The 17,620-nt window shown below is 49.4% G+C and overlaps 1 protein-coding gene and 1 long non-coding RNA gene across 8 annotated transcripts in view; one reads left to right on the top strand and one right to left on the bottom strand.

Annotated features, from left to right (window-relative positions):
- The window catches only part of SPTBN4 (spectrin beta, non-erythrocytic 4), a 73,459-nt gene that overhangs the window by 7,826 nt on the left and 48,013 nt on the right, over positions 1-17,620 (bottom strand). For all 7 annotated transcript variants that reach the window (XR_014237727.1, XM_082368539.1, XM_082368541.1 and 4 more), the window contains 8 exons: positions 10,172-10,396; positions 9,122-9,211; positions 6,273-6,551; positions 6,050-6,180; positions 4,979-5,183; positions 4,202-4,582; positions 2,674-2,918; positions 33-171 (listed from right to left, as the gene is read on the bottom strand). Coding sequence is in view for 6 of the 7 variants with exons in the window: in XM_082368539.1 (XP_082224665.1) it covers positions 33-171; positions 2,674-2,918; positions 4,202-4,582; positions 4,979-5,183; positions 6,050-6,180; positions 6,273-6,551; positions 9,122-9,211; positions 10,172-10,396 (1,695 nt within the window). In the remaining variant the exon portion in view is untranslated. The remainder of the gene's footprint in view (positions 1-32; positions 172-2,673; positions 2,919-4,201; positions 4,583-4,978; positions 5,184-6,049; positions 6,181-6,272; positions 6,552-9,121; positions 9,212-10,171; positions 10,397-17,620) is intronic.
- On the top strand, positions 2,202-4,223 carry LOC309617023. Its single transcript, XR_014237728.1, has 3 exons — positions 2,202-2,369; positions 2,722-3,014; positions 4,114-4,223. It is a non-coding gene; the product is annotated as an uncharacterized lncRNA (long non-coding RNA).

Below are 17,620 nucleotides of genomic sequence, written 5' to 3'. Positions count from 1 at the left end.
ATGGCAGAGGGAGACCCCTGCTCCCCTCCCACCTCGTCAGCCACGGCACTCTTGTTGAGCAGCAGAGAGCGCCCCAGCTCCTGGCAGGCCGTCAGCTCGGGCATCCGTGCCTCCAGCTCAGTCTTCAGGCCCTGGTGGTAGTTCATGAGCACTTCCACCGATGACACGTCCCTACAGTGGGCGGTGGGTAGGAATCCAAGCCATGGGCCGCCTCCCTCGACCTCCCCCACCCCTCCGCATACTCAGCTCCTGATGAGCCCAAATCCCTGAGGCTGGGATTCCACACCACCTCGGGACACCCCCCTCCCATGATCAAGTTCTGAAGGGCCAATCTTCTTCACTGATTCAATGATTCCAACTTTCCCAAAGGGCTAAAATGTCCCTCTTTGGTGATTCTAACCTAGAATTTCAAGATCCAATTTTTCTAATTTTCTAAAGCTATACTTCTGAAGCTTCCACTAGCCAATGATTCTAACCTAAGTCTGTGCTGTCCCGTATGGTAACCACTAGACATGTGTGGCAGTTGAGCACTTGAAATGTGGCTGGTCTGACTTGAGATGTGTTAAAGTGTAAAGTAGACACCATATTTTGGAGATTTAGTATAAAGAAGAAGGTAAAATTATCTCAATAATTTTAATATTGACTACATGTTGAAGTAACAATATTTGGGGTATAATGGGTTAAATAAAATGAATTACTAAAATTAATTTTCACTTGCTTCTCTTTACTATTTTTAATGTGGTTACAAGAAAATTTTAAGTTATATATGTGGCTCACATTTGTGGCCTGCATTGTATAACTATTGGACAGTGCCGTTCTAAGCTGTTATATGGCCAAAGCAAAATTCCAAATTTCAGAAGGTTCTGTCAGTCAACAAGCGTAGCTTGATAAGACTTAATATGTCCAGGGACTTCTCTGGTCATCCAGTGGTTAGGACTCCACGCTTTCACTGCAGAGGGCCTGGGTTCGATCCCTGGATAGGGAACTAGGATCCCACAAGCCACACCGTGCAGCAAAAAAAAAAAAAAAAAAGACTTAATATGTCCAAATTTATTTCTGATGGTCCCACACTGTAATGATTCCTACCTAAGACTTAGTATGCCTAGAACAATCTCCCTGATTCTCCCCTATCTCCCAAATGTACCCTCCCCGAAATTGTCTACCTCAGTAAATTCACCCATCATTCATCCGTGACTCCTCTTTTTCCCTCAGCCCCTTAAGCTAATCCATCAGTCAAGACTGGACATTTATAACTTGAAAACATACTCTGTGAAATGATATGAAATCTGAGATTTGTTTTAAAATAACTCCGTCAAGGGTGGAGGGGACGTGGGGGAGTGTATAGATGAAGATGGGCCAGGTGTTCACTGTACACACGTGGGTTCCCTATGTGTTACCGCTACATCTGTGTAGAGATGAAATTTTCCATAATAAAAAGATTTTTTCAATTCCTAAACTCAATCACGCCGCCTCATTTCTTCAACGGCCACACTGGGCCAAGCCAACATCACCTCTCACCTGGATGATGGCAGCAGCCTCCTGACTGGCCTACCTGCTTCCACCCTGGCTCTCCACAATCTATTTGCCACAGGTACCTGGAGTGATCTTTCTCAAATGTGTATCATATCACACCACTCCCCTGCCCTAAGCTCTCCCATGGCTCCCATCTCACTCCAAGCAAAGGGAAACTCCTCACCATGCCCTATTGCCCCTCTAACGTCATTTCCTACCATTCCCCAATCTCCCCCCTCACTCCATCCAGCCACAAGGACCACCTAGCCTTTGCTGAAACATGTCTAACGACAGCCTACTTCAGGGCCTTTGCACTTGCTGATCCCTCCACCTGGAAGACCCTTCCCCCCAAAACTTTACCCAACTCACGATCACTTCACTCAGGTCCCCTTACCTTGCTCTATTTTTCTTTTATCACTCGCTGAAATAACATTACGTGTTTATTTACTTATCTGTTGCCTGCTTCCTCCCTCAGAATGTAAGCTGCATCAGGGCAGGGGCTGGACCTTGCTCACCATCTGGCATACAGTAGGCATCAATAAATATTTGCTGAGTAAACGAATGCAGGCTCAAGGCCCTACAGTTCACAAAAACAATGTTATGTATCCACCACTCTCCAGGCCCTTGTTTTCCTGGACACACTGCTGGGCTAACATTTCCCAGCCTCCCTGGCAGATAGGTTGGGACCACTGAGCCAACAGAACGTGAGTGCAGGTTTAATCCCGGAAAGCTCCCATGGTATCCGCCCGCTCTCTTTTTCTCATCTGTAGCCCGATGCAGAAGGTCCAGCAAATCACCCCAGGGCTCCCAATCACCGTGGGACAGGCTTCTGCTGGATACTTACATCGAACCGTTATGTGAGCAATAAATCAGTGCCTACTAGCTTAAGCCCCCAGTACACCTCCCTGTCCCTATCTTGCGTCAGCCCATCCCATGCTGCGACACCTCCACAAAGGCAGGAGGACGCACTGTGCTCTGGGCCCCAGTGCCAGGCCTGACAAGGGGTCTTAAAACACAAGAAGCATGTAGAAGAGTGCATGGTAGGTAGAGGTGCCGCACAGGTATTGGCTATTGTGATTTTTTTACGGGAAGGGGACAGCTGATGGGCTGGGGGTGGCTGCCCGAAGGCAGGTAAGAAGCCCGAGGTGGGATGAGGGGCACCTGGGCTTGTCAGCTGCCCCAATCTGGCCGGCGATGCCATCCATCCAGGAGAGCAGGTCACGGGCCTGGCTGTGGAATCGCAGGGCGTCGGCCGTGGAGCTCACGTGCAGGCGGGCGTCCTCGCAGGCTGCCAGCAGCTCCTTCCAGCCCAGCAGCACCTCCTGCTCCCGGCTGGCGATGGCCTCCGCGTACTCGCCCGCGTACACCGTCCGCAGCTGGGCTGCCCCCTCCTGGAGCTGCCGTACCTGAGGGGCATGCCAGGTCGAGCACCAGCCCTCCACGGGGTCCAGGCTCCACCCTCTCTTTCCCGCATCTGCTGGCTGGGTGCAGAGCCTAAAGAAGTAAGGAGCCTGCACCCTTGAGATTCCAACTGGGTTTCATTCCTATCCGCTGCCTGATTTCTTTTTGACTTTCCCACTTTCTGACTTCTTTTAGACCCACTACCATATTTTTCTCATGTCTGCTGCCTGATGTTTCTTTGACTTACCTGCATTCTGACTTCTTTTACACCTACCATCAGGTTTCTTTCAGTCTACTGTCTGATTTCTTTTAGTCTGAGAGCTCTATTTCTATTGGGTCTGCCACCTCATTTTTTCAGGCCCACCTCTATCTTGTTTCTTTCAGGAAACCCTTCCTCCACCCTGACATCTATTAGACATGCTTTCCAATATTTTCCACTCAATTTTTTCAGACCCACTCCCTACTACCCAATTTCCTTCAGAATCGCTATTCAATTACTATCAGGTCTCCTGCCCAATTTCCACTGGTTCTGCTGTGTGAGTTAGACCCACTGCCCACTCTCCATGAGCTCAACCACCTGATTTCTTTTGGAGGGACCACCATACTTGTATCAGATCCACCATGTAATCACTATCAGTCTCTCTGCCGGATTTCTAACAGTCTTCTGTACGATGCATATAAAATAATTGTCCAATTTCTACCTTCCATTAGACCTGCAACCCAATTTCCTTCAGTTCTACTGCTTGAGTCCTATTAGGCCCACAGCTTCATTTCCATCTGATTTCTCAGATCCACCTCCTAATTCCTATCAGACCCACTGCCTGATTCCTATTAGCTTGGATTTCCATTCATTAAATCCAAACCCACCAAATTTCTTCGAGGAAAATGTGATTTCTATCAGAGACCTGCTGCCTAATTTCTATCTGCCCCACAGCCAAATTTCTCTCAACGCCCTCCCAATTCCTTTTAGACTCTCCATCTGGATTTGAGTAACAGTTTCTAGGAGAACCCCTGTCCAGTCTCCACTGGAAACGCTGTCTAATTTCTATCAGGCATGCTATACCACTTTTCTTCTGTCACTGTCTGAGTCTATGCGGCATGCCATCAGTCCATTTTCTACCTGCCGCATCATGTGATTTCTCCCTGTTCCATGGTCTGTTTTCTATCTATCCCACCATCTAATTTCAATGTGGTCCACAGCCTGATTTTTGCCTGCTCTGCTGCCCCCATCCCTTGGTCACACCGTCCAGGCCCTCCCACCTGCCCCTCCTGGCCGCCAGCTCCCCACCTGGGACACGAGGAGCTGCAGGTCATGTTCAAAGGCGCGCAGGGTCCGCTGCATGGAGCTGGCGCTGGGCCTCGGCTCAGGCGGGGAGGTCAGGCGAGGCAGTCGCCTCCGCTTCTCCTCGATCTGTCCTTGAAGCTCTCGGGCATCGCTGAAGAACTTATGCAGCTCCCGAGAGGCGGCCAGCAGCTGGGCCCGGGTGCCCATCAGCTCCAGAAGCTCGGCCCAGGCCTCGTTCAGCCCGTCCTTCCACTCAGCCATGGTGGCCGCCGCTGTGTGGCCGCCCTCGATCAGCTCATCCACCATCTGGTTCACTGCCGCCAGCCGCTCCCGCCCTGCCGTGCCGGTCTCACTGGCGAACTCCGAGAATTTCTCCTGCAGCACCTGCCACCAGGAAATGGGGGGGCCCAGCGTGGGCAAAGGTGCTGTCCACGCCAGCCCCCTCCAACCCCCCATCTTGTGGCGGGTGAGAATAATAACAACACTAATGATGACAATCAGAACAAAAAATATCCGACACTTAGCACTCATTCTGTAGCGATAATAGTAACAACAATAATAAAAATAAGATGATAAGAATAATAACACTGTGTTAGGCCCTGTATGTGCTCAGTACTGTCCTAAGGGCTTTACGTTATATTAATCCATCTGTGTCTCAACAGAGCCATGAGGTGGTGCTATTACAATTCTCCTATTATGGATGGGGAAACTGAGGCCCAGAGAACCTTAGTAGCAGACACAGTGGCCACTGGCTCACTGTTCATTCCTGATGCTGCTCACCGTGACGTGCTCAAAGTCCTGGCCGAGCTCAGGCGAGCCAGCTACCACCTCCTTCTCTGCGATCCAGTGCTCGAGCTCGTCCACCTGGCGGCTGAGCTGGTACAGCCAGTACTGCTGCTCCAGGCCCACCCGGCGTTCCTCGCCCAGCTCCTTGAGTGCCACGTACAGGCGGTCCACCTGAGACTGCCGCCGGCTGATCTGCTCGCTGCTGGGGGACAGGGAGGGGCAGGGATGGAGTCCCCTGAGACTTCCAGGACAGAGCTCTGACCCCCTGCCACCCCCCGCTCAGGGCAGAGCTGTGCAACCCTTCAGGCAGGCCACCCTTCAGGCAGGGTTGAGTCCCGTCAGACTCCTTCAGGCGGGACTCTCTTCTGCAAGCCTTGGATGCAGCCAACCCAGCACTTGCATCTCAGCGCTCAGGGAAAACTCTGCCTTCCTAAGCTTGATAAGCTCATCAGCCCCTCTCACCCCCTCCCAGCCTTCCAGTCTGTGGTCCCACACCTGGCCCCTCCAGCGACCTGAGTGGGACTCCAGATCCCCTACTTGGGTCCCCAGCCAACCCACCTCACCTCCAGTCCCAGTCTCCAGGCTCAGGCGGACAGAGGTCTAGCTCTGTGCCTCTGTCTCAGATCTCACCCCTCGGCCCAGCCTCCTAGATGTGGGCCCTGCACTTAAACTCAGGGAGGCCATGTGACCCGCTGTCCAAGAGGTCTCAGGCCACGCCCAATCACAGTGCTCCAGGCTTTTCTGTCCTAGGGAGAGGACCCTTCTCTGTCCTGAGCTCTTACTTCTCCCCTCAGACCTAGACATCACCCCCCTCCCCTACACTTAAATCTCAGTGCTCCCGGCCCCACCCCCTCCAACATCCCTGCGCACCGCTCCTCTCTTCCCGGCCCCCAGCCACTCGCCAAAATCCGAAAGCACCAGCCCTGGGCAATGAGGGACCCCTCCCACCCCAATGTCCAATCCTGGCCTTGCCCCAGTTTCCAACAGCGAAGCTCCAGATCCTGCTGGACCGTTCCCTAAGAACCGGCCCGGCCCCCGCGTGGCCCCGATCCCCCGCCCGCCCACCTGTCCGGGTGCCCCATCTCCAGCAGCGCCCGGCACTGGCGCGACAGCTGCGCGATGCTTTCCTCGTAGTTCTCCACGCCCTGCTCCAGCTGCAGGTGCTTCTTGAGCAGCTGCAGGGTGCTCTGTTCGTCCTGGGGGCACACGGCGCCCGCGATGAGGCGGCAGGGGCCGGCCCCGGGCTCCAGCGCCCCCAGGCCCCCCCGCACCCCCAGCCCGGGCGCACCTTGCCCTTGTCCTCACTCATCATGAGCAGCTCCTGCTCGCCCAGCCACGCCTCCACCTCGGCCACGTCGAAGTAATACTGCTCCACTTGGAAGGCGGCGTCCAGCACCTGCTGCCGCCGCTCGGCCGCCTCCCGGAGTCCGGCCCAGGCGCTCTGCAGCTGCTCTTGGCCGCGGCGCACGGCCTCAGCCTCGGGGCTGCGCAGCGATGCCAGGGCGCTCGCGCGCTCCAGCACCTCCTCCAGGCGCGTCCCGTGCGCCTGGATCTCCCGCCGCAGGCCCTGGGGGTGGGAGTGGAGAGGAGCGTTCAGAGGGCGCCTCCACGACTGGCGCCGCCCAGGAGAGGATAACAAACAGCCGCAGATGGCCCACCACGTGCCGGGCACCACTTAAGCATTTTGCGGTTCCTCGCTCACTCATCCCCCCCACGTTGCATGTGGGAAAACAGGCACGGAGAGGTGAAGTACGTTGCCAGAGAACAAGCAGCTAGTAAGGGGGTGACAGGATTTGAACACAGGAGGCTCGATCCAGAGACTCTGCTCTCAAACAAGATGCCTGATGATAACAAGATTACCCCCCTAATGCTTTCAACACAGGCCTAAACACAGGTATCATTTACATGCGTATCATTTACATACAGTGAAGTGCACAAATCTTAGGGGTACAGCTCAACACATTTTTACACATCATACACCTGTGTACCCAGATCAGGATACAGAATTCTTCCATCACCCCCAGAAGGTTCTCTCCACCAGCTCTGTAATTGCTGAGTACTTTAGTTAACCTCTCCTATGCCTCGGTTCCCCCAACTGGTAAATGGAGTTAATAATAATAGCCAACACCAAGTGCCTGCCAGACACTTTGCTAAGTAAGGGCTTTGCATAATGTAGCCACTCTTTTTTTTTTTTTTTCCCCTGCCACACCGCACGGCATGCAGGGTCTTAGTTCCCCACTAGGGGGCGAACCTGTGCCTCCCGCGGTGGAAGCGCAGAGCCCTGGTCACTGCACTGCCAGGGAATTCCCTGCAGCCACTCATTTACTCCTCACTCCAACGCCAGGAGCCAGACATCATTATCATTCTCATTTTACAGATGAGGAAACTGAGGCACCGGGAGGTTGAGGAACTTGCTGAAGGCACACGGCTAGCGGTGGCCCCCTAATATCTCCCTTGTGGGGCTGCTGTACTGTGGAGCCCTTAGAACTGTGTCCGGCATGCAGTAGGTGCTCAGTCAACATCAGTGGCTATTATTTGTTTAACGGCCCCCGTGTAGCCAGCACTCTCTCACACACGCAGCTGAGCTCCCCCAGTTTTAAGCATTAAGTGCACTTGATCAGTTTCCTCAACTGTGAAAACGAGGGGCCCATTTTGTTTGTTCCCAACACCGTTGACAGCCAGGAGTATTTTCATCAAGATAGAAAAACAAAAATCAAAGAAAAACTCCAGCCTCTTAAAGAATTCCACCAAGTGCAGCATAATCACGAATCTTTCCAAAATAATTTCTGTACTCACCTTCCCACCATCCTTCAATGCCCTATTCTCCCAACTTAGATTTTTTTAAAAATAAAAGGTGGTGATAACAATACCTACCTCACAGGGTTATCGTGGAGATTAAATTAAATAACTGATATAACCCCCTAGGACAGTATTTGGCACATAGTAAGTCTTTAATCAATGTATTATTATTATTGTTATCATTATTATTATTATTTTTTGGCCGTGCCACGTGGCATTCGGGATATTAGTTCCCCCGACCAGGGATCGAACCTGTGCGTGCCCCTACAGTGGAAGCGTAGAGTCTTTTTTTGGGGGGGATGGGAGTTTGTTTTTTTTTAACATCTTTATTGGAGTATAATTGCTTTACAATGGTGTGTTAGTTTCTGCTGTATAACAAAGTGAATCAGCTATATGTATACATATATTCCCATATCCCTTCCCTCTTGAAGCGTAGAGTCTTAACCACTGGACCACCAGGGAGGTCCCATCACTGTATTATTATTACCCCTCTTATATATGTCTTACTTTGGGCTTTGGTGAAAGAGCAGCTTTGATCAAAGGGTTCCTCTGCAATTGGGTTCCTCTGCAAAAAGGTTCCCTAAGCAATTGGAGAACCACGGCTCTAGACCAAGTCTCTACTTATTTAGATGTGGAAATTGAGTCTCAGAGAGGTAAATAAAGGTCCAGAGATATTTAGCGGCTCAGAAGCCCCCCACTGTGCTCGGTGTAGGTGTCAGCCCTCCGATTATCTCTGTCCTCTCTCCCTATAGGTGTCTGCGGTTCTTGTTGGTTTGTTTTCTTTTTCGTGGCCCAATAGCCAGTGTCCTTACTTCTAGTCACAGGACCCTAATTTTCATTTGGAGAATCCCCTTGTCTCCACCTCAGCCCAGATAAAGTTAAGGCTGACCCCACCTACAGGTTCCAAGGGTGAGTCCTTAGTCCAGACCAGGCCATTCAGAGCTGTCGAAATCCCTGGCCACCATGATTAGTTCAGCGTGGACATGTGATTCAAGTTGAGCCCAAAAGAGTTATTCCTGGGACTACTGCTGAAATTATTGAGAGAGAAAAATTCTCTTCAGTTTTACTGGTGGGATATAAACTTGAATCTGCTGGAGTTCTTTTACCAGCAGGAGAGGAGAGCTGGCCTGAGAACAAAGCTAACAGGAAAAAAATATATATGGAAATGAGAGATTCATGACATCTTGGAAGCACCTGCTGCATCTATCTGCGGTCCACAGTCTCCTCAATTACAAGAGCCTATAAATTCCCCTCTTTGGCTTTAACCACCTTGAGCTGTTTTCTATCATTCGTATCCAAATGTGTCCTAACCCACTCCCTTGCCGTGGCTCTGCTCACCTGGTTCTTTTTGATGTACTGCTGGACCTCCTGCAAACCACTGCCTTGCTCTGTCTGCATGGCCAGTGGCAGCCGCTCCTGGACCCATGCCTGGAGAGGAATCAGGGAGCAGGTCAAGGGAAGGACACAGGGAGCAGGGCAAGGACCCCTCCCTCCCAACTAAACTGTAAGCATCCAAGCCCTCCCAGCATCCAAGGCCCTTCCTCACCTAAAAGTCTGCTCATGTCTTCAGCGTCCTCTGGACATGTTCTGTCTTGCTCTCTGCACTCGAGCCAGGCTCATGCTTACCTCTGGCCTTTGCACAGGCAGGTCTTGCTTTCTGGAATTCCCTTCCCACTCCCTCAGCAGGCTCCCTCATATGCACTCTTCCTTCACGTCTCAGCTCAGACATCCCCTCCTCCAGGAAGCTCTCCCTGACTTTGGAACTTGGCCAGATGCCTCCTCCCGGCTTTCACAGCCCCCTGCTTCCCCCATCACATTCCTAACCACACTGGGTTGTCACTGACTTAGGACAAGTCTGTTTTCCCCTTTGGACTCTGAGTCATCTGTGGGCAGGAACAGGGTCTGCCTCGGTCACTCCTGTGACCTAGCATCATGTAAGCACAGGGTTGGGCCCAGAATGATCAAGTGAATGAGCAAATTAGTGAATGACTGAATGAGGAAATGAATGGATGAGTGACAAGTGAGTAAGTGAATAATAAGTAAATGAGTGAAAGAAGGAATAAAGGATGAGTGGATGAATAAATCAATAACTTCATGAATAAATCAATGAGTGATTGAAAGTGTTAATGAAATTTGAAAGAGTGAAGGAATGAGTGAATAAGTGAAAACGTTAAGGACTGAATGACTGAGTGAGTCTATCTGCTTATTAGTGGATAGGTCCCTCAGCCATCTCCACCCTTGAACCCTCCTAAGTCCCATGGCCCCGCCCCCATCCCAGTCTCCACCCCCTCTGCCCACTGGCCCGCCTCTGGCCTCATGCCCCGCCCCACCCTCGCACACCCCTCCTCTTATCCTGGCCCCGCCCCAGATCCCCGAGCGGATCCTCACCAGCTCATCCTCGATGTCGTGCGCCACCTGGTGCAGCTCCTTGGAGGCGAGCAGCAGGCGGCGGCGCTCCTGCAGCGGCTCGAGCAGACGCACCAGGCGCTCGCCCACCGCGTTCTGCCGCTCGCCCACCAGCTCCTTGCTCGCCGGCTCCAGCGGCAGCGCCGCCGTCTGCGCCTGCAACTCTCCCACCTCGCGGTACCACTCCTCCACTTGAGACTCCATCGACTGCAGGGACAAGGGTAGGGTCAGCAGGCCCCACCCTCCCTCCTGATCCCGCTGTGGCTCTCCAGGACCTTTATGGTGACAGCCAAACCTCTGGTCGAGGCCCACTATTCCACTCTCCCCTGGCCCAATTCCTTCCAGAAGCGCTGCCCTCCTCTCTGATCCTGCAAGCCACTAAGCTAGTTCCTGTCTCAAGGCCTCTGCCGTAACTATTCCCCTCTGTCAGGCATGCTCTTCCCAGTCAATCAGATTTCAGCTCAGCTGTTACCTTTTCAAAGAGTCTTTCCTGACCCCCTGGACTAAAGTGGCCCATTTAGTTCATTAGTTCTCAGAAAAACCCTTCGAGGTTGGTGGTATCCCTATGATACAGAGGAGGAAACTGAGGCCCAGAAAAGTTAGGTAATTTGTCCAAAGAGTCAACCTTTCCAAATATCAAAAATAAATACAAAGCTATAATGGTTGATGTGCCACAGGGATAGACAGAAAGGGCAAAAGCAGACCCAAATACACAGGAGAATTCATACAGTTTATAGATGCCATTTCCAACCTCCGAGGAAAGGATGGGTTATTCAATGAATGGTCAGGGGCCAAGTCGCTGACCAATTTAGCTGGATCCCTTTCTCACTCTTTATGCTGAAAATAATTCCAGATGGATTAAAGACTTAAGTGGAATAAGTAAATCCATAAGGCATACTAAGAAAACCGGGGCAAATGCTTTTATAATCTTGGGATGGAGAAAATCTTTCCAAGCACATAAACCGTAAAGGGGAAGATTTATAAATTTGGCCACAAAAAATACTTTCGTTTAAAAAAAATACTTTTGCTACAACCAAAATTTCTAGATTTAGTTAAAGGCAAGTGACAAGGTGGAAAAATAGTGTGTGTTAGAGCAAGGCACTAGTTTCTTTAACAGTAAAAGAATTCCCTTTTATCCTGCTTCCTTTGTCTCTGCAGCACTTAACCACCATCGGATAACTGTCTTTACTTGTGAGGCCTTTTTTTATTGGTCTCCTGCTTCTGGAATGTGAGCTTCATGAGGGCAGAGGCTGTGTCAATTCACCTCTGTATTCCCAAGTGCCTAGAACAGTGTCCAGCATGTAATAGGCCTTCAATTGCGGTTTGTTCAATGCACAAATGAATGACATCAGCAAAGAGAGATTGCCCAAAAGAGAAATGGGCATTAGATGTGAACAGGCAACACAAAGAAGAAAAAATAAGCGCACGAAAAGATTCCCAGTCTCACTAATCAGCAGAATAATACAGATTAAAACAAGGTATCCTTTTCTATTCATCAGATTGGCAAAAATTTAAAAGATCAATAATATCTAGTGTTGGCAAAGATACAGGGAGATGGGCACACTCAGCCATTGTCAGTGGTGGTGTAAATTAGTAGAGCCTTTCTGGAAGGCAGTTTGGCAGGTCCTATTAAAATGCAATATGTGTCAAAATGCTTTGATCCAGCACTGGCACTTGCACTTCTAGGAATGTATTTAAAGAAACACGGGCACAGGGACTTCCCTGGTGGCGCAGTGGTTAAGAATCCGCCTGCCAATGCAGGGGACACGGGTTCGAGCCCTTGTCCAGGAAGATCCCACATGCTGTGGAGCAACTAAGCCTGTGCGCCACAACTACTGAGCCTGCGCTCTGGAGCCCGCGAGCCACAACGACTGAGCCCGCATGCCACAACTACTGAAGCCCGCGCGCCTAGAGCCCATGCTCCGCAACAAGAGAAGCCACCGCAATGAGAAGCCCGCACACCTCAATGAAGAGTGGTCCCCACTCGCTGCAACTAGAGAAAGCCCGTGCACAGCAACGAAGACCCTACGCAGCCAAAAATAAAATAAATAAAATAAATAATAATAAAACTTAATTAATAAAAAAAAGAAACACTGGCACATATGCACAAAGATATTTGTCCGAGGATGTTCATCATAGCAGAGATGTTTGTCCAAAGATCTCATCATAGCAGAGCTTATAACGGGGAAAAAAAAAATGGAAACAACCTCGATGCTCATCAAGAGTGAAACGGTTAAACAAATCCACATCAGTGTTGAATAATACCCAAGGTTTACTGTTAAGGGGAAAAAAATTTTAGAACATACTTATGAATAGATATTTGTAGTGGATTACACATGCATAAAAATTCCCTGGAATAAACAAGAAATTAATAACAGATGGTACCTATTGAGGAGATGAGAATTTAGTGAATGGGGACAGGGATGAAGGAGAGACTTTTCACATAGGATTTTTTATATAGTTTTTGGTGTCTGAACCATGATATTTATTTATTCAAGAATTTAAATTAAGCATGAAATACAAAGAAAATAAAACCATCAGTAATCCATATAGGTACATCTATTAACACATAGAAAGAGATCTAGAAGGATGCACACCAAATAATAGTTGAAGTTCCCTTTGGAGTGTGGGATCCGGAGGCATGTTGAAGTGATACTTTATGTTTTACCAAAGATTTCTAGGTTAGTAGGATCTTTTACCAAAAAAAAAATTGTATGTATTGTGTGATTCTAAACAGATGGGGGAAATCTAGAAAAGAAAACAAAATAATGAAATTAAGTGGTAACAGATTACAGCAAAAGACTGCAACCCAAAGCTGGAAACTTAAGAACCAAATCAAGACTTTTGTTGGAAGGTTCTGTAGTGCAGAGGGGTTGGTTTTGCCTGCCTAACATCCGTCCCTTCCTTTGCAGCAACTGAAAACCCGCTCTCAGGTCCTGAACTTCTTGAGGAACTAATAAAACCTAGAGGGCCAAGGTGGCCACATGATCTAAACCTGGCCAATCAGAACACAGGGTCAGGGATGGTCATATTACCTAAGCTGGGCCAATGAAAACTATTCCGGCTTCCTAAGGGGCTGATGAAACCAAGCGGCCCAATAATGGCCATGTGATTCAGGCCTGGTCAATGAGAACGCTGAATCACCCTGGCCACAAGGATTGGGTAAGAGAAGGTATGTAACCTAAGTCAGCCAATGAAAACTCTTCCCACTTTTGCTGGAAAGGTGTGTGAGCTCAAAAGGGGTGGGATGGGGAGGGTGGGAGGGAGGGAGATGCAAGAGGGAAGAGATATGGGAACATATTGTATATGTATAATTGATTAACTTTGTTATAAAGCAGAAGCTAACACACCATTGTAAGGCAATTATACTTCAATAAAGATGTTTAAAAAAAAAAAAAAAAAAAAAAGGGGTGGTCTCCTTCTCATTGTATTCCTAAAGGTAGAAGAACACAGACCGGGGATACTGGAGACAATTTTGCCGCCGAGAGGCAACAGGCTCCCCAGTGACGAGGCCAACACAGAGAAAAGCAGGTGCAGAAACAAAGACAGAGAGATTCCTGAGAACGGAATTTGAGGAACTGATGCAGCCATGCCCCAATCTCATACCCCCTGGATCTTCCAGCTATGTGAGCCGACACTGTCCCCTTTTAGCCTAAGTCCTATGAACTGCACCCCAAAGAATCCCAGCTGATACAGTTCACAATCTGTAGGAGTCATAAAAATGGGTAAAAATCAAACCTTATAACAAGTCAAAACCATGTACAATGGAAAAAATTTTAAAGGCACAATTATAAGTGGCAGAAATCAAAGAAAAATGAAATAGGCATCCCCAAAAGTTTTTCGCTAAGAAAAACATTGTTGTGATGTGTAGAAAAATAAAAATGCATTAGAATTCAGGAAACTTTCAAATATAGTCTGAAATATGAAGGTTGTAAGTTCCACTTCCCCATGAAATGAAAACTCCTCTACCACCTCTCCAGCAAGTGGCCGTGTGACCTGAGATGGAATAATTCCAGGGGCTGCCACTTTTCTACTTCTACAAAAATGCCACATATTTTGAACACCCATTTAATGTGTATCCTTTCCTGCAAACATGGGCTAAGGATACAGAAGTACAATGGTCCTTAAACACATGAAAAGATGTTCAGCCTCCTTCAATGTTTAGGAAAATGCAAATTCAAATAACTACAAAACAGTATCTTTCACTTCTCAGATTAGCAGAGATGAAAAAGCTTGCTAATACCTAATGATGGTAACCATGTGGGGAGGTGGATGGGTATCACATTGCAGGTGTGTCCACTGCCTTTTCAGGAGAACACTTGGCAATATTTATCAAAAAGTTTAATGCATACACCTTTTGGTCCCAAAATTTTACTTTGAGGATTATTTTCTACAGAAATATTTGCACACAGGCTCAAATACATATGGACAGGGATGTCTGTTGTGGCATTATTTATACTAGCAGAAGATTGGGAACAGCCCGAAGGTTTCTCAAAGGCTGGTTAATGACATTGTCAAACCACCCCTGGAATACCATGCAACAGTTTAAAAGGACAGACTATATCCTAGATTTTTGTGACAAGGAAGGATGCCTAGGGTGTTTTGTCAAGTGAAAAGGCAAGCTTCACTATAGTCTGTATGTCACGTGTATGTGTGTGGGTATGCATAGTATATTTCTAGAAGGATAGAGGAGAAACAGTTGAGAGCAGTTACATCCCTGCGGAGTGGGGCTTGCATGTGGAGGCGGAAGGAAGGCTTTTCACTTTTCACATCATACCCTTCTGTTTGAACTTCTTGCCATAACAGCAATAATGGGTAACACATTGCTCTAAGCTCTAAGCACTTGACAAGAATGAATTAGTTTAATCCTCACAACAGCATATGAGGTCAGGGAAGATGGGGATGTTTGTATTGTTCACAACTGGAGCCCAGCTCCTGGCTCCATGCCTGGCACAGAGTAAGTCTCCATAAATGTTTGTTGATTTTGTTTGTTGGATTGGTCACCATGCTCTTCTGCTTCTCTTGGTATTAAAGGTTAGCATTTTAAAAAAAAGTAAACTAGCTTTAAACGTTAAAACCAAAGGAACAACATGGATGATTCTTGAAAACATTAAGTGAAAGAAGCCAGACACAAAGGACAATATATTGTACGATTCCATTTATACGAAATGTCCAAAATAGGCAAATCTGTAGAGACAGAAAGTAGACTAGTAGAGGGAACTAATGGGTGCGGGGTTTCTCTTTGGGGTGATGCAAATGTTCTGGAATTAGATAGTGGTGAGAGTCACTCGACTTTGTAAATACACTAAAAATCACTGAATTGTACTCTTTAAGAGTGTGTATTTTGGGAATTCCCTGGTGGTCCAGTGTTAGAACTCCGTGCTCTCACTGCTGAGGCCCTGGGTTCAATCCCCGGTCGGGGAACTAACATCCCCCAAGCCGCGCAGCAGAGCCAAAAAAAATAAAAAATAAAAAAAATTTAAAAAGACATTAAAGGTAAAAACCAAAACAAACAAACAAAAACCAGAAGAGCCTACTTCCAAAAGAGCTGCAGGCGCTCTGCTGCATGGTGACACACAAGCCCTGACCCCCACATCAACCTGATTCCTACTCGGATCCACCTGCTGTTCTTCCCATATTCCAGCTGGGGAGACTGAGGCTCAGAGACGATCAATGCCTGGTCCAGAGTAAAAACTGCCAGAACCAGAATTTGAACCCAGGACCACGTGACCACGAAACCCTAGTGGCCCTCAGTCACTCTGCTTCTCTGTAATTGGGGATGACGCGGCTCAGAAAGGTGGGGTCACTTGTCCTCAGTCACACAGTAGGAGAACGAGGGTTCAAACCCTGGACTGTGTAGCTCCTGACTCTGGGCCATGATGAGCTAGATGAAGAAATGTGGGGCAAAGAATGAAAAGGGGCGAAGAGGGTGTTTTCTCGGCCAGAGAAAAGAGCCTGGCTTAGGGTGGGAGGTAGTCTTTACGGACTCAGCTCAGCGGCTGCAAAGACTCCAAGTGCATCTTCCCCTGACTGGTCCCCCTTAGATGGCAGGAGACCAGCTCCCCGCTTCCCTCCCCAAGCAAGAGCCCATGGCTGAGCCAGGCCAGCTGGTCAGACGCCTGGGGACTGGGAAAGCAGGGGTTTGGGACTCTACCATCTGGCCCCTCAGCCGGAAAAGACAGTTGGAGGAGGCCCTGAAGGAGGACTCTGGGTCACATGGCCTAGACCTGGGAGGCGGGGTTCCAGGAAGCCTGCTGCAGCAGCTGGGGTGGGGGACAAGGGGAAGGACACGACGAGGACACAGGGATGAGGAGAGATCAAGGGAGGGGGGCAGAGATGGAGAACTGAAATGAAAAGAGACGGAGAGAAGAGAGTGAGAGAGTAAGACAGAGAGAGATTAAGAGACAGAGACAGAGAGACAGAGAAACAGGTGAGAAAGAGAGAGAAAAAAACTAAGAGAAACAGAGACACAGAGGAACTGAGGGAGCACGACTGGGAGGCAGGCCCAGAGTGAGGCAGAGGGGGGAGGGAGCACTCTCACAGCTACACCCCCTCAGACCCCGAGCCAGCACCTCCCGCAGCCCAGCCTGGCCCTGGTGCCCTGAGGGGTAGGGGAGCCAGGAGATGTGCCCGGCTGGACCGACCCCGTCCCTCCTGCATATGCCCAGTGCCTGAGATCTCAGGCAGGCCCCAGGGAACAGCAGGGCCTTGGGAGGCCGCTCCCCTCCCCAGTGGCAGCTCCTGAGGCCCAGCTGGACTCCATATGGGGGCCTTGGCCCACTGAGTCACTCCCCACCTCGGGCTCCCTCTGCTGGGGAAAGGGGCCAGGAGTCCTATGCTGGGCCTACCCATCGCTGCATGACCCCCCCAACCCAGGCTCTCATCCGCCCTGGGCCTCAGTCTCTCCCTTAAACAATGGGGACCTCACCTCCTGGTCCCCAGGGCTTGGTGGGCCTAACCCCCTCCATGTGGAGGGAAGAGCCGGCTCTGCACTTGGCTAGGGCAGGAGGCCCCAAACCTTCCCTCTGAAACCTAAGTGGCCAAAAAGGGAGACAAGGATGCTCAAGGTCACCAGTTCCCCCCAAAATGCAAATGCAAAGACCACAGTGAGATACGCTGCCTATTCACCAGACTGGGAAAAAAATCTAAAAAGTCTGCCAACACCAAGTGTTGGCAAGTATGTGTAGAAACAGGAGCTCTCATTTGCTGCAGGGGCGAGAGCATTAAATGGCATCAGGACTCAGGCGAGCAATCTGTCACAACCAGGTGAGCTATAAACTGACAGTTCTAACTTTCGGCACTATATTACTGTCTCATATAGCACCTCCCCCCGCCCCGCCAAATACATTTTTTAAAAGCTACATGGATGGGGGGAAGTGCCAAACTGGAATATAATCAGAAACAAATGAAACAGCTATTTCACATAAATAA

Source organism: Balaenoptera borealis (genome assembly GCF_965194805.1).
Source record: "Balaenoptera borealis genome assembly, chromosome: 19".
Classification (NCBI taxonomy): Eukaryota; Metazoa; Chordata; class Mammalia; order Artiodactyla; family Balaenopteridae; genus Balaenoptera; species Balaenoptera borealis.
Note: the sequence above shows the minus strand (reverse complement) of the source record. Positions and strands in the feature narration are given on the sequence as shown.